This window comes from Rhinolophus ferrumequinum, chromosome 10 (assembly GCF_004115265.2).
Source record: "Rhinolophus ferrumequinum isolate MPI-CBG mRhiFer1 chromosome 10, mRhiFer1_v1.p, whole genome shotgun sequence".
Lineage (NCBI taxonomy): Eukaryota > Metazoa > Chordata > Mammalia > Chiroptera > Rhinolophidae > Rhinolophus > Rhinolophus ferrumequinum.
The window spans coordinates 21,367,605-21,384,779 of record NC_046293.1 but is presented as its reverse complement, the minus strand read 5'-3'; the positions used below and the strand labels follow the sequence as shown (position 1 = coordinate 21,384,779).

The window sequence follows — 17,175 nt, the reverse complement described above, 5'->3', positions numbered from 1 at the left end:
ACTAAATAGTAACAAAACAATAATAAAAATAATAGGTTTATGCTTTGTGCTTCCTGTGTGCCAGAAACTGCTTTTAGTGTTTTATATATCTTAGAAATCATATAATCCTTACATAAAAACTATATGAAGAAGGTATTATTATTATCCTCATTTTAAAGATAAAGAAACTGAGGCACAGAGAAACTGACTGACTTCCCAAGGTCTCATAACTAAAAAGTGTTGGGGTTAGAATCTGAACCTAGGAAGTCTGGCTCCAGTGGCTGTGCTGTTCATTATTCTATGCTTTACTATCTTTTAAAAATAATTTTATAAAAATGGAATTAATGTAATTGGTAGGTTTATGAGTCTGGGATTTGCTGATACATGACAGCTGCTGAATAAGAGAGACTCATGCGTTGGAAACTCTTCACTTATTTGGTAGTGCATTTATTGGCTTTTAGGGGGAAAAATGAAAGAAAAACAATTGAGATTATTGGGTTTTTTTAATCTCCAAAGTATGTTATAATTGATATTTTTAAGGCACATAATTCAGAAAGAATACGTGGGTATTTTATTATTTTTTTCATTCCCTCCAAAGAATTTTCATATTTGGTTATTGATGTTAAACAGAACTTACAACTTATTATTATTTTTTTAACCTTAGATACTACAACTGAGCTCTCAGGAACAGAAGACCCTATATTTCTTTACCCTATAGTTTTAAATTGGTCAGTCAAAGGTGCTGTGAAAGAAGGTGGGTGACCTAAACGTATGTATGCTGTTCACTCAACTTACTTTAAAGATCATTTATTCTGTGGATTCTGCTATTGTTTTCTCTTTAAAAACCTATTTTCTACTTAAAAACCTGAAGATTTTGTGTTCTTACCCATTCAGAATAATGCAGACTCTTGATTGTCAAGTAATGAAAGAGACCTAAACAGGTATCTGATTTAAAGTCTGGAAAGACAGACCTTGAGGGTGGCTTATTTTGGTAGTAAAAGATGTTATTATGAAGCTTACAAAAACTAGGGAATTGAAACTGTGTTAGTGATCTTTAAGTTCAGCTATGAAGAAATAGCAGCATTATTACTTAATTCAGAGTGAAACATAATAAAAATTAGGGTAACTAGTTATTCTGATAATTATCAGCAGTTTTTTCCCCAACTAGTCATACATTAGAGACAACTTTTTTGAAATATTTCTCAACACTGAGTTATTTGGAAAATAATAGAAATATAGACTGTAAAGGATTATTTGATTTTAGAAAAACAATGGTTCTCATCACATTTACTTCTATGTAGTTTTTAAAAGGGAGAAATCTAAAAAACAGGTTAATAAACTTTCCTGTTGGAACAAAATGACTATTAGCAATAGTAACCTCTCAGCACCAATAACTAAATGTATTGATAACTGTATACTTCCTTGTTTTCACAGTTATGAAATTTAAGCAGAAACCTAGATTCCTGGAATTTTTTACGCAAGTTATGCTAAAATGTATGCATGCTGAAAAATTTCACCTTATGGTGGAGATAACAAATCCTGTCTATGACTTCTTGAAAAGGTACTTGTAATATCTGTTTTATTGGTATTACGAGTCACAGCTTTAAAAAATGAATAATGTTGTCACTTAATGATACAAAAGGTGGATGCAAAAGAGGGTAAGATATAGGCAGTTAAAACAGCCACCTGGGAGATAATGAGGATTTATGTCTATCTGCGTAAATAAATGACTAAACAGAAAAATATTTATACAACTACACTAAGGAGTAAGACTAGAGCACATTCATATTTCTAGCAGGAAATAAAGTATGCCTTTTTGCTATTGAGTCAAAATGGATAATAACGTCTCTCAGCCATCACCTCCTCATGCATAGGTTTCTGGGTCCAGTTTCTGTCATTTACCCTGCTTTTCTAATTCCTCTGCGTTAGCAAGCAGAGCCATTCTTTGGGGTTTTCATTTGCATATATGAATGGAGAGTTCCTCAAATAGAAGTAGTAAAACTTAAAGCTGTTCCCCTTGTTCTGTAAGCCTGGGTGATTCTCTTTGTCCCCAAAGAAAGTTATAGTGTTTCATGCCAGTTATGAGAGATGCCAAATGAACCCAACTTTTGTTCTAACAACTGGGTTTTACTTTCACCACTAGGCCTAGATCTATCTCATTTTAGTAATAGGAAACATCAATAACATGAGGTCCATTTTAAAAATGGCAGCAGAAGCAAAACATTATTATAAAAATACACAGGCAAATAGTCTTCCTAAAATATGCACTTCATTTATTAGAACAAAAGCTTGGAATATATGTATTTCATTTTTCGAAAGATGAAAGAGGAAATTGCTTTTATTAAATGAAGCAGGCCATGGTAATAACAGAATTGGTCAGAATTAGAAAGTTCCATTAAGTGAAAAAAAAAAAAAAGCCAAAATTAGATGTGTAGAAGCTGTAAATAATATTCTCGATACCAGAGAAAATTAGAAGACACTATCAGTGTGCAGTGAAATTTAGAGGGCTGACGATGGAGATCCAATCTAAGCAAAATAGATATTCTAAAAGAGGAAAAGTCTTTCTGAATAAGAGTAAGTGGCTTAGAAGCATTGACCAGTGGTATAATAAAAGTTCCGAGGTTGGAGATTGAGCAGTATAACTGAGTTCAAACCAAGGTAATGATTTCAATTTTCCAGGCTGAGCACCTGTTTTAGGATGATGACCTTCTCCAAGTCAGGGAATACAGAGGAGGGGCAGATGCCGCACCTTGATTTCTACTTTGATAGAAATATCTGTTTTCTTTTGTGTTCATATGCTTAACATATTTTTACACAAAGAAATTTTCTCATGCTGCAACAAATATGCAACTGTATTTTCTTCCAACTTTATGATTTTATGGTGTATGTTTAATGTTTTAATCCATATGGAATTTATTTTGATATGGGGGATTTAGATGAAGCTTTAGGGTTTATTTTTCACTACAAATTTTACCAGTTGTTCTGGTAACATTTAAAGTATGGACCTTTTGTTACTTTTTATCAATTTTTATTTTTTTAAGTAATTTTTCATTATTTCAATTGCAGTTGACATACAAATAAAATATAATATAATATATAATAAAATATAATATTTTATATTAGTTTCAGGTGTACAACATAGTGATTAGACATTTATATAACTTATGAAGTGATCACCCTGATAAATCTAGTACCCATCTGACACCATATATAGTAATTACAATATTATTGACTATGTTCCTTATGCTATTCTACACATCCCTATGATTATGTTTTTAAAGATTTTTTTATTAATATATAGCTAACATACAATATTGTATTAGTTTCAGGGATACACAATAGTTATTCAATATTTGTATACCTGAAGAAGTGATCACCATGATGAGTCCAGCAACCATCTGACACTGTACCGTGCTATCACAATATTATTGACTATATTCCCCATGCTGTACATTACATCCCATGACTTATTTGTTTTATACCTGGAAATTTGGACTGCTTATTCCCATTCACCTTCTCCACCTTTTAAAAAAAATTTTAATTACAGTTGACATTCAGTATTATATTTATTTCAGGTGTACATCATAGTGGTTAGACATTTATATAATTTAAGAAGTGATCCCTCTGACTAGTCTACTACCCACTGGCATTATACATAGTTATTACCATTATTATTGTCTATATTCCCTATGCTTTACTTTACATCCCCACGACTATTCTACCAATGAACTACCAATTTGTACTTCTAAATCCCTTCACCTTTTTTGCCCTGTCCCCAACCCCCTCCCATCTATCACCTCGATAAATCTAGTACCCACCTGACACCATACATAGTTATTACAATATTATTGACTATATTTCTTATGCTACACCATACAATCCCATGAGTACTTTGTAACAACCAATTTGTACTTCTTAATCCCTTCCCATTTTTCACCAACCCCCAATCCCTCCTCCCATCTGGCAACCATCAGAATGCCCTCTGTATTTAAACAGAGTTTTTTCTGTTTTGTTTATTTGTTTATTTTGTTCTTTAGATTCCACATATAAATGAAATCACATTGCAAATGGAAATAACTGCTGAAAAAACAAGGCTAATTTGACAGAAACATAATAATATTGAGATTAATGTGCTATTTTTAAAAAGACAGAAATAAAAAAGATAATGTACATAATGTAATTAATAAACTTAATTTAGTATATATAGTCAATTGAGACTAAACACCCGTTAAAGCACTCATTAAATTAAAAAAAATAATATTTAAGCTGAAAAATAAAGCTCAGTACATCACTCAGACTAAAATTTGTAAAGATCACATTCTCTTACAGTGCAATAAAACTGATATTTTATAACAAAATTAATTACTGGCATGTAAAATTATTGGATCACATAGTAAATCTAACTAAAGGAATAAGTCCTTTATAAAATAATGATGACAAGAAACCTGTTATTCCTTATGTCACTTAGCATTGTTTTGAAAGTTCTTGCCAGTGCATTAAAATAGAAAATAGAAATTGGGAATAAAATTTATGTGATTATCCCATAATAGGGTCTCAAAATGTTTGTCAGATGAATTCTACAGTAAGGTACTCTGAAAATGAAGATAAAATGATTAATATTTGAAAATAATTTTTTTAACTTATGCTAATTAATTAAAAACTATCAGAACTAATAATAGAATTTTATAAGACGGTTACATGCAAGTTTGCAAAATCAATAGGTTTCCTATATCAACTAGAAAGTATAGTAGGAAAAGCATCTCATTTCTATGAAGTACAAAATTAAATTAATTAGGAGTTGTGAGGCAATTTAGGTTAATATAAAGAAGACCAAACGTCCTTGCTATGAAATGTAAAAACAGTGACTTGAATCAGTGGAGAGACATAGTACATTGCTTGGTGGGCAGATGGAATATTGTCAAGATTTCTATTATTTTAAAATTAATTTATAGGTGTAATGTAATTTTAATCAGATTAGTTTACATGGAATGAGCTAAAATAATGACAAATATTTGAAAAATTAAAGAAGATCTAAAAGAGAGATTTATACTATCAGATAAAATATAACAGAGTTACAAAAATATTTGTAAAATAATCTTCAGACAGCTCTTGGGACTCAATGTTTCAAGTCAGAAAAAGGCACTAATATAAGTAAGCAAAACAAGGGCTAAGCCATGAAATCAAACAATTATGCTGACTACATATAAATTTAAAAATACTATATTTTCATAACATACCATAGACAAAGTTAAAAAGCAGTCAGAGCTAGGAGGAAGCATTCTAGCTCTCCTACTAGAAGAGTGGAGTTTAAATTTTTCAGTGGAGGAGAGTTCTGCTGAGCATGGGCGGAAAATGGTGAGAGGATTGGGCAGATGACAACCCAAGTGTACATCCATGACCTCCTCTCCTTCCCATATCTTCCTGGGATACAGCAACCAGGTGCAGCATTCTGGTGGAGTGGGATAGGGAGGAAATAGAGAAGAGACCAAGCTGATTGGAAAATGGCAACCAGTCTCAGCATGCAAGTTGCAGAGGATGGATCCCCACATCTCTAGTGGTCACTGGTCCAAGCTTCTTAGTTCATGCAGACAAAACATTTGCCAAAATGAATACCTGGTTAACTGGGAGACTCTTGGAATTGCTGCAGCTGGGCTGGAGTCCCAACCAACCACAGGATCCAGGATCATGATCATTAAAATTGAAGCGAGAGGCCAAACCAACAGTGGGACCAAGATGAATATGGAACCCCAACTCCTGGAACCAGCTATCCAGACTCACCCAGTCATTTTCTTAGCCTTGTGTTGATGTGACCCTAAATTTTATTCAATTCAAGTTTTGGATTCTGTTTATCATGTTATAGCAGAATTTTGCTGTACCCAGCAAGTACTTACCAAAAGAAATATAAATTTTAGGAAAGGCATAAATTTCAGAGAAAATAAGTGGTAAGTGTCAATAGAGGGGGAATAATGAAAGACTTTATAGTATTTGAACAATGGGCCGGATTACCACAGGGGTTCATGACAGATTGAAAAAACAAGGTTAAGAATCCCTGCAGGTGATTGGGGGAGAAGAGAAAGTTTAGTGGTCATTTAAAGTGCTTAGCTTTTGTTGGTATCTAGAAGGTGATAGTGGCACATGATGGAACCAAAGAGATACTCTGTTGGAAGCAAGGTAGCTTGTTTAGGGTCAGTCACTCTTATGTAGTTATCTTCTCAGTTTTACAGGGAAGTGTTTATTTTTGGTCCAATTCTATTTTTGGTCCAATTCTATTTTTCCTACCTCACACGTCAGCTCTAATCAAATTTTATGGTACAATTTACATTTTGCTCTTTTGAGAGGCCAGCTATTCCTTGATGACCAGGAAAATATCAGTCTAATTTATGCGTGATACACAAACAATTTTGGATTTTCTTGCATAATTTCAGTGACAACCTTCATTAAATTTCATTACTTTGGGTTAGTTTTGCAAATTCTTGGAGATCCTTTTAACTGACTTTTATCTTTTTGTATTAGGAGAAATGAGTCCCTACTTGGAATGAAAAAACTGAAATATAAGGACAATATTTTCTGTAAAAAGTTGACTAAACCTGTGAAGAAGTTCAGAGCTGTAGTAATGGAGATTGGAAGAGTAAGTTTCATATGAGTTTTGAAATTTAAGTTAATGAAATGAAGAGATTCATGTATTTAGAGATGATTGCATCTCTGCATTATAATTTATTATAATATAAAACAGAAGGAAATACCAACAAGCATAATTTTATAATTATACAATACATTATAATTCTTAAGTTATCATATGGATATTTTTATAATCATATTTTTTTGTCTTCAGGGGTACTATTGTTACTTTTGATAATAATTTTAATTGAGGGGCATAAAGAAACCACTGTATGTTAACATCAAGAGATAAGCATTAGAGTATGAGTAAATTATAATATTGTGTTCAGAGTTTAATTGTAGACTGTAACATTTTTGTTTTCTCCTATTTTAAGACTGCAGAAATACAAAGAAAAAATGTTAAAAAAATGGAAACTCTAAGAGAATTTTTTTCCAGAAATCCATGTATTTCTGAAATGATGGAACATGAAAGGTATTAATTATTTGATTAATTTAAAAAACTTTTACCTGAAGGTTACTATGTGTTGGGCATTATTTTGGGCACTAGTTAACTAGACAAATAAGATCACTGCCCTCAGGGAGCTTACATACTATTGAAAGAAACACAGTAAACAAGTAAACATACACATAAGACAATTTACAATGTTCATAAATTTTATAAAGTAAGTAAACATGATGATATGCTAGAGTAATTAGCCTGCGGTGGAGGTAGCGGCAGCAGTAGTTTAGGTAGGATGGTCAGGAAACCAAATCGGTAAATTGCTTTTAATTATTGGTGGACCTAATGCACTTATTCATAAAACTTAAACCATAAACTTATCATGGTAAAATGTTTAACTTCTATTTTTATGAGTATGCATTTGTGATTCTTATACACTGTCTATATATATATATATATTTTTTTTTTACGTTCATTATATATATTTCTTTACGTGGTTAGTGATTTTGATCTTAATTTGCAACATATAGATATTAACAGAACCATTCTCTTTTTGTTTACATTTGCATACTGTCTGTTTGAGTAGTCCTTTACTTTTAAAATTTAAATTATGACATATTTTAGATGGGTGTAGACAATAATATAACAAATGAACATGTGTATATTGAATATGTAGCTTACAGTATAAAACATTTGAAATACAGTTGAAATTCCCATGCATCCCTCTTGCAATGTATTTCCATCCCCCTTATCCCAGAAGTAATTTATCATGCTTATAAGTGACTTTATATTTAAATTATATATCTGTATACCCCTAAATAATGTATTTTACTATTTTTTTAAAATTTGCTTTGCCAATTTGTTCTTTTTCCTCACGCTTGTAAGATTTCTTTCATGTTGATAATAAATAAGTCTAGTTATGCATTTCACTTCTGTGTAGTATTCCATTGTATGAATCAATGACCTTTATTTAGTCTCCTGCAAATGGACATTTAAATTGTTTTCAATTTTTCATTATTGCAAGCAGTACTACAGAGGACATTCTTGTATATATCTCCATATGCACGTGTGAGAGTTTCTGGTATAAATACATAGGAGTGCAGCTCCTAAGATGTGAACATATTTATTTTTTATATCCATTACTGGTTATTATTAAGCTGTTCCTAAATTTTCATCAGTGGTGTGTCAATTTTTCATTATTCAACATCTTCATCAACACTTGATACTATTGTGAAATTTTCAAATATTTGTGAAACTATGAGTTGCGAAGTTTTATCTCATTGTTATTTTAATTTTTATTTCTTTGATTATTGATGAGGTTAGGCATCTTTTCATCTTTTTAATAGACCCTAGGGCTTTTCTATTTGCAGGACTGCTTGTTTAGATCCTTGCACATTTAGAAACTTTTATTTTCTCATTTATTTTTAGAAGTTTGTATACTAATGCTTTTCCCAGTTTGTGGTTCATCTATTTACATTTTAAAGTTTTTTTTTTTTTAAATTAGAAGTTATAATTGTTAATGGAGTCAAATGTAGCAATATTTCTTTTTACTGTTTTTGAAATTCTTCTCTAACCTAAGGTAGTAAAGTTATTTTCTTAGTGATTTAAAATTTTTGATTTTCACATTTAGGAATTTCATCCAGCTGTAATTTATTTTCGTGAATGCTAAGAGGAAGAGTCCCCCTTCCCCTCTCTTTTAGTCTCTTTGTAGTTACCCAGTGGCTAGCCCCATTTATTGAGTAGCGTATTCTGTGACCACTGTCACTTTTGTCGTTAAGTTTTCTTATATGTAGTTTTAAGACCTCTTTTCTGTGCCGTTAGTCTATTTATCTATATCAATATCACACCATCATAATTATTCTAGCTTTAAATTAAGTCTTGTCTGATAGAACAAGTCTCTCTAGGATGTTGCTTTCCATCATTTGTCTTAACTCCTGGGTATTCTTCCACAAAATACGAGGTCAGACAATTAAGTTCATGAACTCATCCTAGAAAAAGTGCTACATACCTCAGTGCTGAATATCACTATAGTCACACTTGAAGTTCTCCCCTTGGGAAGCTATAGTCCACCCTTCAAAACAATTTTGGAACTCTTTTTCTGGATTGACCATCAGAACTGTCATCGTATTACCCTTGATGTCCTGAATGTTATCAAAATGTTTTCCTTTCAACATTTCCTTTATCTTAGGGTAAAGAAAGAAGTCCTTGGGGGCCAAATCAGGTGAGTAGGGAGAGTGTTCCAATACAGTTATTTGTTTACTGGCTAAAGACTCCCTCTCAGACAGTGCCATGTAAGCTGGTGCATTGTCCTGATGCAAGAGCCAGGAATTGTTGGAGAAAAGTTCAGGTCGCCTAACTTTTTCACGCAGCCTTTTCAGCACTTCCAAATAGTAAACTTGGTTAATTGTTTGTCCAGTTGGTACAAATTCATAATGAATAATCCCTCTGATATCAAAAAAGTTTAGCAGCATCATTGCAACAAGTTCGCAAACTTAATTCTTTGACCTTGTAGTTTAGAATAGCTTGTCAAGTAATACAGAAAACTTGTGCTTTTGATAGAGATAGAATGGAATATATAGATTGGTTTGGGAAGATTTTTTTTTAAGAATAATATTGAGTCTTTCAATTAGTAGACAGACCACATACTTAGGCCTTATTTAATGACTTTAAATACATTTTTATGATATTCTCCATAAAGATGTTATACACCTTTTGTTAGCTGCATCAAAGAAATGCTTTTTTTGTGTTAGTGTAAATAGTATTTTAAAATTACATTTTAAATGCTTCTATTCTTTTAGATAGGAATATAATTGACTTATAAACAACTTGATAGTCTATACAACTTGATAATTTATTCATAGATGCAGATTTTCTGTGTGGACAGTCATATTGTGAGGAGATAATGAAAGTTTTGCTTATTTCTTTCTAATGCTCAAGCCTTTTATTTCCTTTTCTTGTCTAGCCTACAGGTGATATTATGCTTATATTATGAAGTTTAATCTTGAATAGTGTTTGCAATTGTGGGCTTCCTTGTTCTAACACTCATTTTTAAAACCTTTTTATTTTCAGATAATTGTACATTCACATGCAGTTATAAGAATAATTCAAAGAGAGCCTATATATCCTACACCCAGTTTCTCCTAATTTGGGCGAACTAACCATAATGTTATGTAACTATAGAACAATAGCACAGAAAATTGACATTGATACAATCCACTGACCTTATTCGGACTACAGCAATTTTGCATGTACACACATGTGTGTATGTATTTAATTTTCTGCCATTTTATCACATTTGTAGATTTGTGTGACCTTCACCATGGTCAAGATACAGAACAGTTCTATCACAAAGATCTGCCCCTCAACCCCTATGCTACCCTTTTTATAGCTATAGCCACCTCTCTTCCCATCCCCCTGCTAACCTCTGGCAACCACTGATTTGTTCTCCATCTCTATAATTTTGCCATTTCAAGAATGTTATTAAAATGGAATCATGCAGTATGTAACTTTCTAAGATTGGCTTTTTCTTTCCACTCAGCATAATTCCTTTGAGATCCACCCAAGTTGTATGAATAACTAGTTCACTTATTATTGCTTAGTAGTATTCTGTGGTACAGATGACCCACGATTTGTTTAACCATTCACCCTACTGAAGGACATTTGGATTGTTTCCAGTTATGACTATTAGAAATAATGATAATATGAATATTCACGTACAGGTTTTTTTTTGTGGACATAAGTCTTCCTTTCTCTGGGATAAAATGCCCAAGAGTATAATTGCTAGGTTGTATGTAAGTGTATGTTTAATTTCGTAAGAAATTCCATACTCTTTTCCAGAGTGGCTATACCTTTTTATATTCCCACCAGCAATGAATGAGTAACCCAGTTTCCCCTCATGCTTGCCTGTGTTTAGTGTTATACCTGTATTTTAAAAAAAATTTTAGTCAAGAAAATAAGTGTTAGTGATACTCATGGCTTTAATATGCTTTTGTCTAATGGCTGAAAATAATGAACATCAGGTAGAATGGCACTAGCCAGTGGGACAGCAACATTGTCAGCAGTTAAAAAAAGTGATGAAAGTATTTTGAAGAGATAAAGTCATGTCATATAAACAACTATGTAAAGATAAAATTAGTTAGACTACTTTGAGATTTTGATAGGAATTATTTTAAACAAACTGAATATATATTATGCTTAGAATCTGAACTATTAGCTAAATTTTGAAATACTAGATTTTTTCAGAGTGTATTGAATATGGATTTATGAAATTATTTCATCTATCATTGATTGATATTTTATTACCTTCTACAGTCTAGCTGATTTTAGAAAACATTTTGCTCCATTCTTTTCTTCCTTAAAGAATCGTACACAAAAATGATTTTCTTGTTCATTATTGAAGTTAGTTGATGAATGTGAACAGTTACGTTACAATTTAGTTGTCTAATCTCAGTGGCCTTTTGGTCATGGAAAAGAAAAGCTCTGTTTGGTTTGAGTTCAGGACACCAACATCGGAGGGAACTGGTGGCAATACGTAGTGATTTTGTCCCTAGTGTTTATTCATGTGCCTTCTTTATTGCCCCATTTTCACTTTTTCAGCATAAGTAAGTGATAACTAAGCCAGAAATATTTGCCTAAGGACAGTCAAGTGACTTCTTGATAGATTATGTACAAATTGGAATCATTCCTCTTTAAATATCTGAAAGTTTGTGTAATTTCAAAACTTCTTTCTCCCTTGGCAGAAATAAGAGAATTGATGTTAGAAAAGTAGCACACCGATTCTTGGTGGATAACGTGAATCCTCTAATATTTGATCATGTTCAGAAAAAGAGGTTTCATCAAATGTGTCTTGAAGAGATGCCCTGGAAGGCTCAGATGAATCTGTATCTGGCAAGCGCACACTTCAACCTGCTTTTAATAAAGCTAGTGGAACGGCCGAAGATGAAATTTTGCACTTCACATGCAGTGGTCAGGTATTTTGCATTATCAATGAATAATACTTTTCAAGTCTCATGAAGGTAGATTATATTTGTATGTTCAGGGCTCCAGTGTCGATAATAGCTTAAAGAGGTTACAGAATGCTTCTGTCTTTTCTGGCCATTGACTTATTTCTTATTTTCTTATCTTAGAATCTTTCCCAAACAAGTTATGAAATTAAGTGTTTATGAAGTACCAATTTGCATAAATTTTGACTATATTTCTCAATATTGTATCAGTGAAAGGAGAAAATATAATTTTCAGAGAAATTTAATATTAATTGTACAATAACTATTGATGTTAGTAGGCATTAGGCAAATCTCTATTTTATTTAGAGCTATTTTAAGCCTCTAAAACATACATTTTAAGCCTCTATAAACACATCATTTTTTCTCATAAAAATGTAAATTTTTTATTAATTCAAAAGACATTTTTGAGCTCTCTTGAGTGTCTTTGGCTAAAGTGTTATGGGAGATAAACATGGAAAATAAATACATAAATAGATTACTATATAGCCAATAAAAAGGTCATGGAGAATCTTTCATTCAAAAATACTTGTTGAGTAACTGTTAGATACAAGGTACTGAGGTAGGAACAGTGGACATCCAAAGATGGAGAGGATATACAAGTTAGAGTCTGGTAGGTTAGATCACAAATGTTTACGAATAATTATAGATAATGGTAGAAGGTGAAATACTCATACAGTCTTCTCTGTTCCTGGGAAGGAAGCTTTACTTTGGTTGAGACCAGCAGGAAAGGTTTCATGGGGAGGGGCGAGTTGGCCTGGGTGTTGATAGATATGCAAGATTTGGAAATGTACAGATACGGATATAGGCATTCCATGTAGGTGGAGGAACACGAGTAAGAGCCACGGAAGGAAACACAGATGAGAACCCCAAATGGTCCAATCAGAACCTAGGGTATATGAACAGGAGTGGTGTGACATAATTAGAAAGTATGTCAATACCAGATCATGTAGAGTGTTAACTGTCTATTAAATCTGAACTTTATATACAGTGGGGGGATTATGAAGGGTTTTTGAGCAGTGCTATGATAAGAAATTTTACCACTTTACCAAATGGATTGAATAAAGGAAAGACTGGTGACAGGGGTATGAATTAAGAAAGTATTTATTTAAACAATCCAGTGATCAAATATGCATGTTGAGTCAACGATGAAGTTATTCCCAGTCTCTGTTTCTCCAGAATTTTGGTTAAAATCATTACCAGGCTGAACCTTTGCAAAAATGTCTCCAGATAGATTTCTTTCCTATGTGGGCTAGACCAGGTTTGCATTTAAGAATTAGTTAGAAAAAAGTTGTGAAAGGGATTAAGAAGTACAAATTGTCAGTTATAAAAATAGTCACAGGGATGTAAAGTACAGCATAAGGAATATAGTCAATAATATTGTAATAACTATGTATGGTGTCAGAGGGGTACTAGACTTAACCAGGGTGATCACTTTGTAAGGTATATAAATGTCTAACACTATGTTGTACATGCTAATATAATATTGTACGTCAACTATAATTGAAAAATAAATAAAAAACCACAAAGTGACACAATGAAAAAAATTAATGTAGGCTTCATAAAGATCAAACATTTTCTATTCTCAAAACAAAACAAAACAAAACAAAACAACTTGCCTGACCAGCCAGGAAGGCTTTGACAAAGTGACCCATTCATGAGGCCATGAGAGAGAAAATGGTTCAGGTCAGATGGGTTGTCTTTTGGCAAACACTGAGAAGTCTTCTCTGAGCTTCCAATCATACATGACCATTCATGATTACTTGGCAGCACAATAATTAGACAGTGATCAAATTTGTGGCAGGGTAACTTGGTGCTAAATTCAGTTTTATTGAATCTGTTAATATATACTCAGTATGCATGTATATTTTGGTGGAAGATTGTTTATTGCTCAGACCTTATTTTAAAAAAGAAATAAACATTTGTTATGGACACATTGATATATATTGTAGGCACTGAGTTGTGTTTAAATCAGGTGGTTTTTAGTTGACATACATTATTGTTTTAGAGTTCTTAGAGTGACTATCGGTCTTCCATTCTCATTTTCCAGATCCCTTTCAGTGAAACAGATATTGATGTTAAAATTTCTAAAAGCAAAATTACATTGCATAATTTTAAAATTTAATGGGAAATTGTTTGGCTTTGGTTAAATGCACAAATATGTTATGATCCAAAATTTGGGAGCACTAATTCAAAAACATTTAAAAAATTAAAGTAGGTTGTATTTGACAGACTTAATTCAATTTTACTTATACTGTTTTTTTAATGAGATTTGTTTCCCCCTTGCAGTTTCCGATCATGTGATCCTAATATGTTCTCACTATATAATTCAGGAACAGTATTACCAACAGGAAAATTGACTCTAGAAAACTATAAAGTGATGCTTGATTTCATTCATACAGCTAAAAAAAGAAAGGCCAACTTACCATCAGGTAAAATAAATAAACATGTTATATACTATCAAATTGTGTCTAGATTTTTATTCACTAATGCAACACACACACACACACACACACACACACACACACACACACACCCATAACAGACACACGGAGGTACATACCCCGTTTTCCAATGACCCAGGATTTAGTTGAGGTGTGATAATTTGTAGGAGATTCTTATTTGCTCTACTTTTATATTTTCCTATTTTTATGGTAGTATCATGTACTATATTTGAAAATATCTAGATCGTATTCTGATCTAAAACAATTTGGTTGTTTCACAAATAACATGATCTTTTAAAAATATTAGTAGCCTCCAGTGGTCAAGATAGGTAAAGACTTGCTGTCAGCTGTTATGTTTTAGTGGAAGTAAGTTCCAGAACAAATTCCACCAAACATACTGATGCAAGCTGGCATGAAAACAGTTGTATAGCTGTTTTACGTACTGATTTTGTACTCAGGGTAGTCTGCTCTTGCCTTATGATCTCCAGTTAGCACCTTCCCTGAAAGCTTACTTCAAGAAGAATGCAAGATGAATTCTGATGGCAGGACAAACCAATATTGTCATGTGCTCAGGTGATGGGACTCTGGGAGGTGGAGAGATGCAGGTGAACAGGGCTCTTAGTCAGCATTAATGACGCTATTCCTGAACAGTCACCTATCTTGAATGCTGCATATTTCACAAATAAAAACTTATTTCTAATAGCTTTATGCTATTACAAACCTTCTTAGGTAGATTTTTAGTACTGGCATTTTAAGTATTGTGTAACTTAACTGCTAATCAGGATACTTCGTATACTGGTTAACTGCCTCAGGAGTGTTGATTTATATTTGGGGTACTTTACGTGCTTTCTAATTTCTTCTAGGGTATAGATTAAGTTTAACTGGTACCCACATGCTATACTGTGAATACTGAAGTATTCGAAAGTAAATTCCCTAGACATAGAAAGAGTCTGAATTTTGTATGTAGAGTATAATATGTACCTCCTTGGGGTTTTTTGTTTTGTTTTGCTTTTTTTTTTTTTTTATCTAAGACCTTGCATGAAATGGGCAATAGAATATCCTGCTATTGAGACTTATTATTTAATGCAGGGTTCTAAGCAAAGGTTTGTGGCAGAAGAGATCCTCTGTGTTTTTATATCACACCAGCAGGAGAATGAGTGGCCAGGGTGGCTGCATGCCTAACTCGGGGATGCTACTGTCTGTGTCCTGGGAATGCCCTGTTTGGGGAGAAATTAAGGAACAGTGTGATCCTGTCATTGTTCCCTCCAAAAACATGACATTCCTACTCTGCTTTGTTCCTTTGGCCCTCACCCTTGTCTGGAATGTTATTCTCCCTACTATTCCTGCCTAGTTAAGTCACACGCACCCTTTAAGACTTACTCTAAGTGCTTCCTTCTCTACAAACTTTTCCTGGGTCATTGTGTTCATGATAATCTTGTCCTTTCTGCAGACTTATATAGCAGTTGTTATCTTTTACTTTTTAAATTAAAGTTTATTGGGGTGACAATGGTTAGTAAAATTATATATGTTTCAAGTGTATAATTCTGTAATCCATCATCTATATATCACATTGTGTGTTCATCACCCAGAGTCAGTTCTCTTTCCGTCACCATGTATTTGATCCCTTTCACCCTCATCTACGACCCCCTCCTCCTTACCCTCTGATAAATCTGAGTTACTCATCTGATACTTATCATCTACCATGCTTTCTGGAATTTAACTCTCTGTTTTCAATAACCTTATGCTTTATTTTTGTACCGTAGATGCTGAAGAATTTTTGGAATTTATTAATTCCAAAGCGAGTGACGAAAATGATTCCAAGACACAAACAGTTTATGACTCAGACTTTCAATCAGGTCTTAGTGCTAAAGAAAAGGATCAATCACCAAGTTCGGGTCTATTGGATCACTTTATAAAAATCTTTTTATATTGCAGGAGAGCAATGGTAAGGTGGTCCTTATTTGCTAATGTACTATGTTTGCTCGAAAATAAGACCAGGTCTTATATTAAGGTTTGCTCCAAAAGACGCATTAGGGCTCATGTTGGGGGGATGTCATCCTGAAAAATCATGCTAGGGCTTATTTTCTGGTTAGGTCTTATTTTCAGGGAAACACGGCAGTAGACACAAATCTCAGCCCATAAATTCAAGCATGATATATTGTATTTATTTGCTTACTCTCTGTAATTTTAGTTTCAATTTTGAAACTAAATTTGCTGGATTTTGTGTCAGTCATTTTTGAGGTTTGCCTGCCGTGGTGCGGTGGTCTTAGACATTGTCAGGTTGTCAGGGAGAGGGCTGAGCTCCGTTAATCAGCGGTTACCCATCAATCCGAGCTGAGCTGGCCTTTGTCCCTGTCTGCACAGATAGCCCTTTACTGCTTTCTTACCACACTTGGGACATGGACTTTTCTGGTGACACCAGGGGTTCCCTTCTGGAGTTTTACTCCCTCCTGGGATACCATACACCCCTTCTTCTCTCTAGCACAGGTAAGATATTTTTAGATCATTGGAAGGAACTGCTTCTGCCCCTTGACCTTCTCCTTCTACAGGACACTTGTGTGTTCTCTCAAATGTTTTTTTCTCTTTTTCTTCTTAAATATTGTATGATAGATTTTAAAACTCAGAATCATTAGCTACAATGAGATTAGTTTCCTTGTCCTTTTATCAGGGAGGGGAGAGGAAATCTACCCTTTCC

The 17,175-nt window shown here is 33.2% G+C and overlaps 1 protein-coding gene across 1 annotated transcript in view; it reads left to right on the top strand.

The window, feature by feature from the left end:
* Nucleotides 1–17,175, top strand: part of CFAP54 (cilia and flagella associated protein 54) — a 253,643-nt gene that overhangs the window by 108,579 nt on the left and 127,889 nt on the right. The window contains exons 29-35 of the mRNA XM_033116208.1: nt 644–733; nt 1,414–1,540; nt 6,493–6,607; nt 6,972–7,069; nt 11,776–12,006; nt 14,326–14,468; nt 16,244–16,425. Of these exons, the coding sequence (XP_032972099.1) occupies nt 644–733; nt 1,414–1,540; nt 6,493–6,607; nt 6,972–7,069; nt 11,776–12,006; nt 14,326–14,468; nt 16,244–16,425 (986 nt within the window). The remainder of the gene's footprint in view (nt 1–643; nt 734–1,413; nt 1,541–6,492; nt 6,608–6,971; nt 7,070–11,775; nt 12,007–14,325; nt 14,469–16,243; nt 16,426–17,175) is intronic.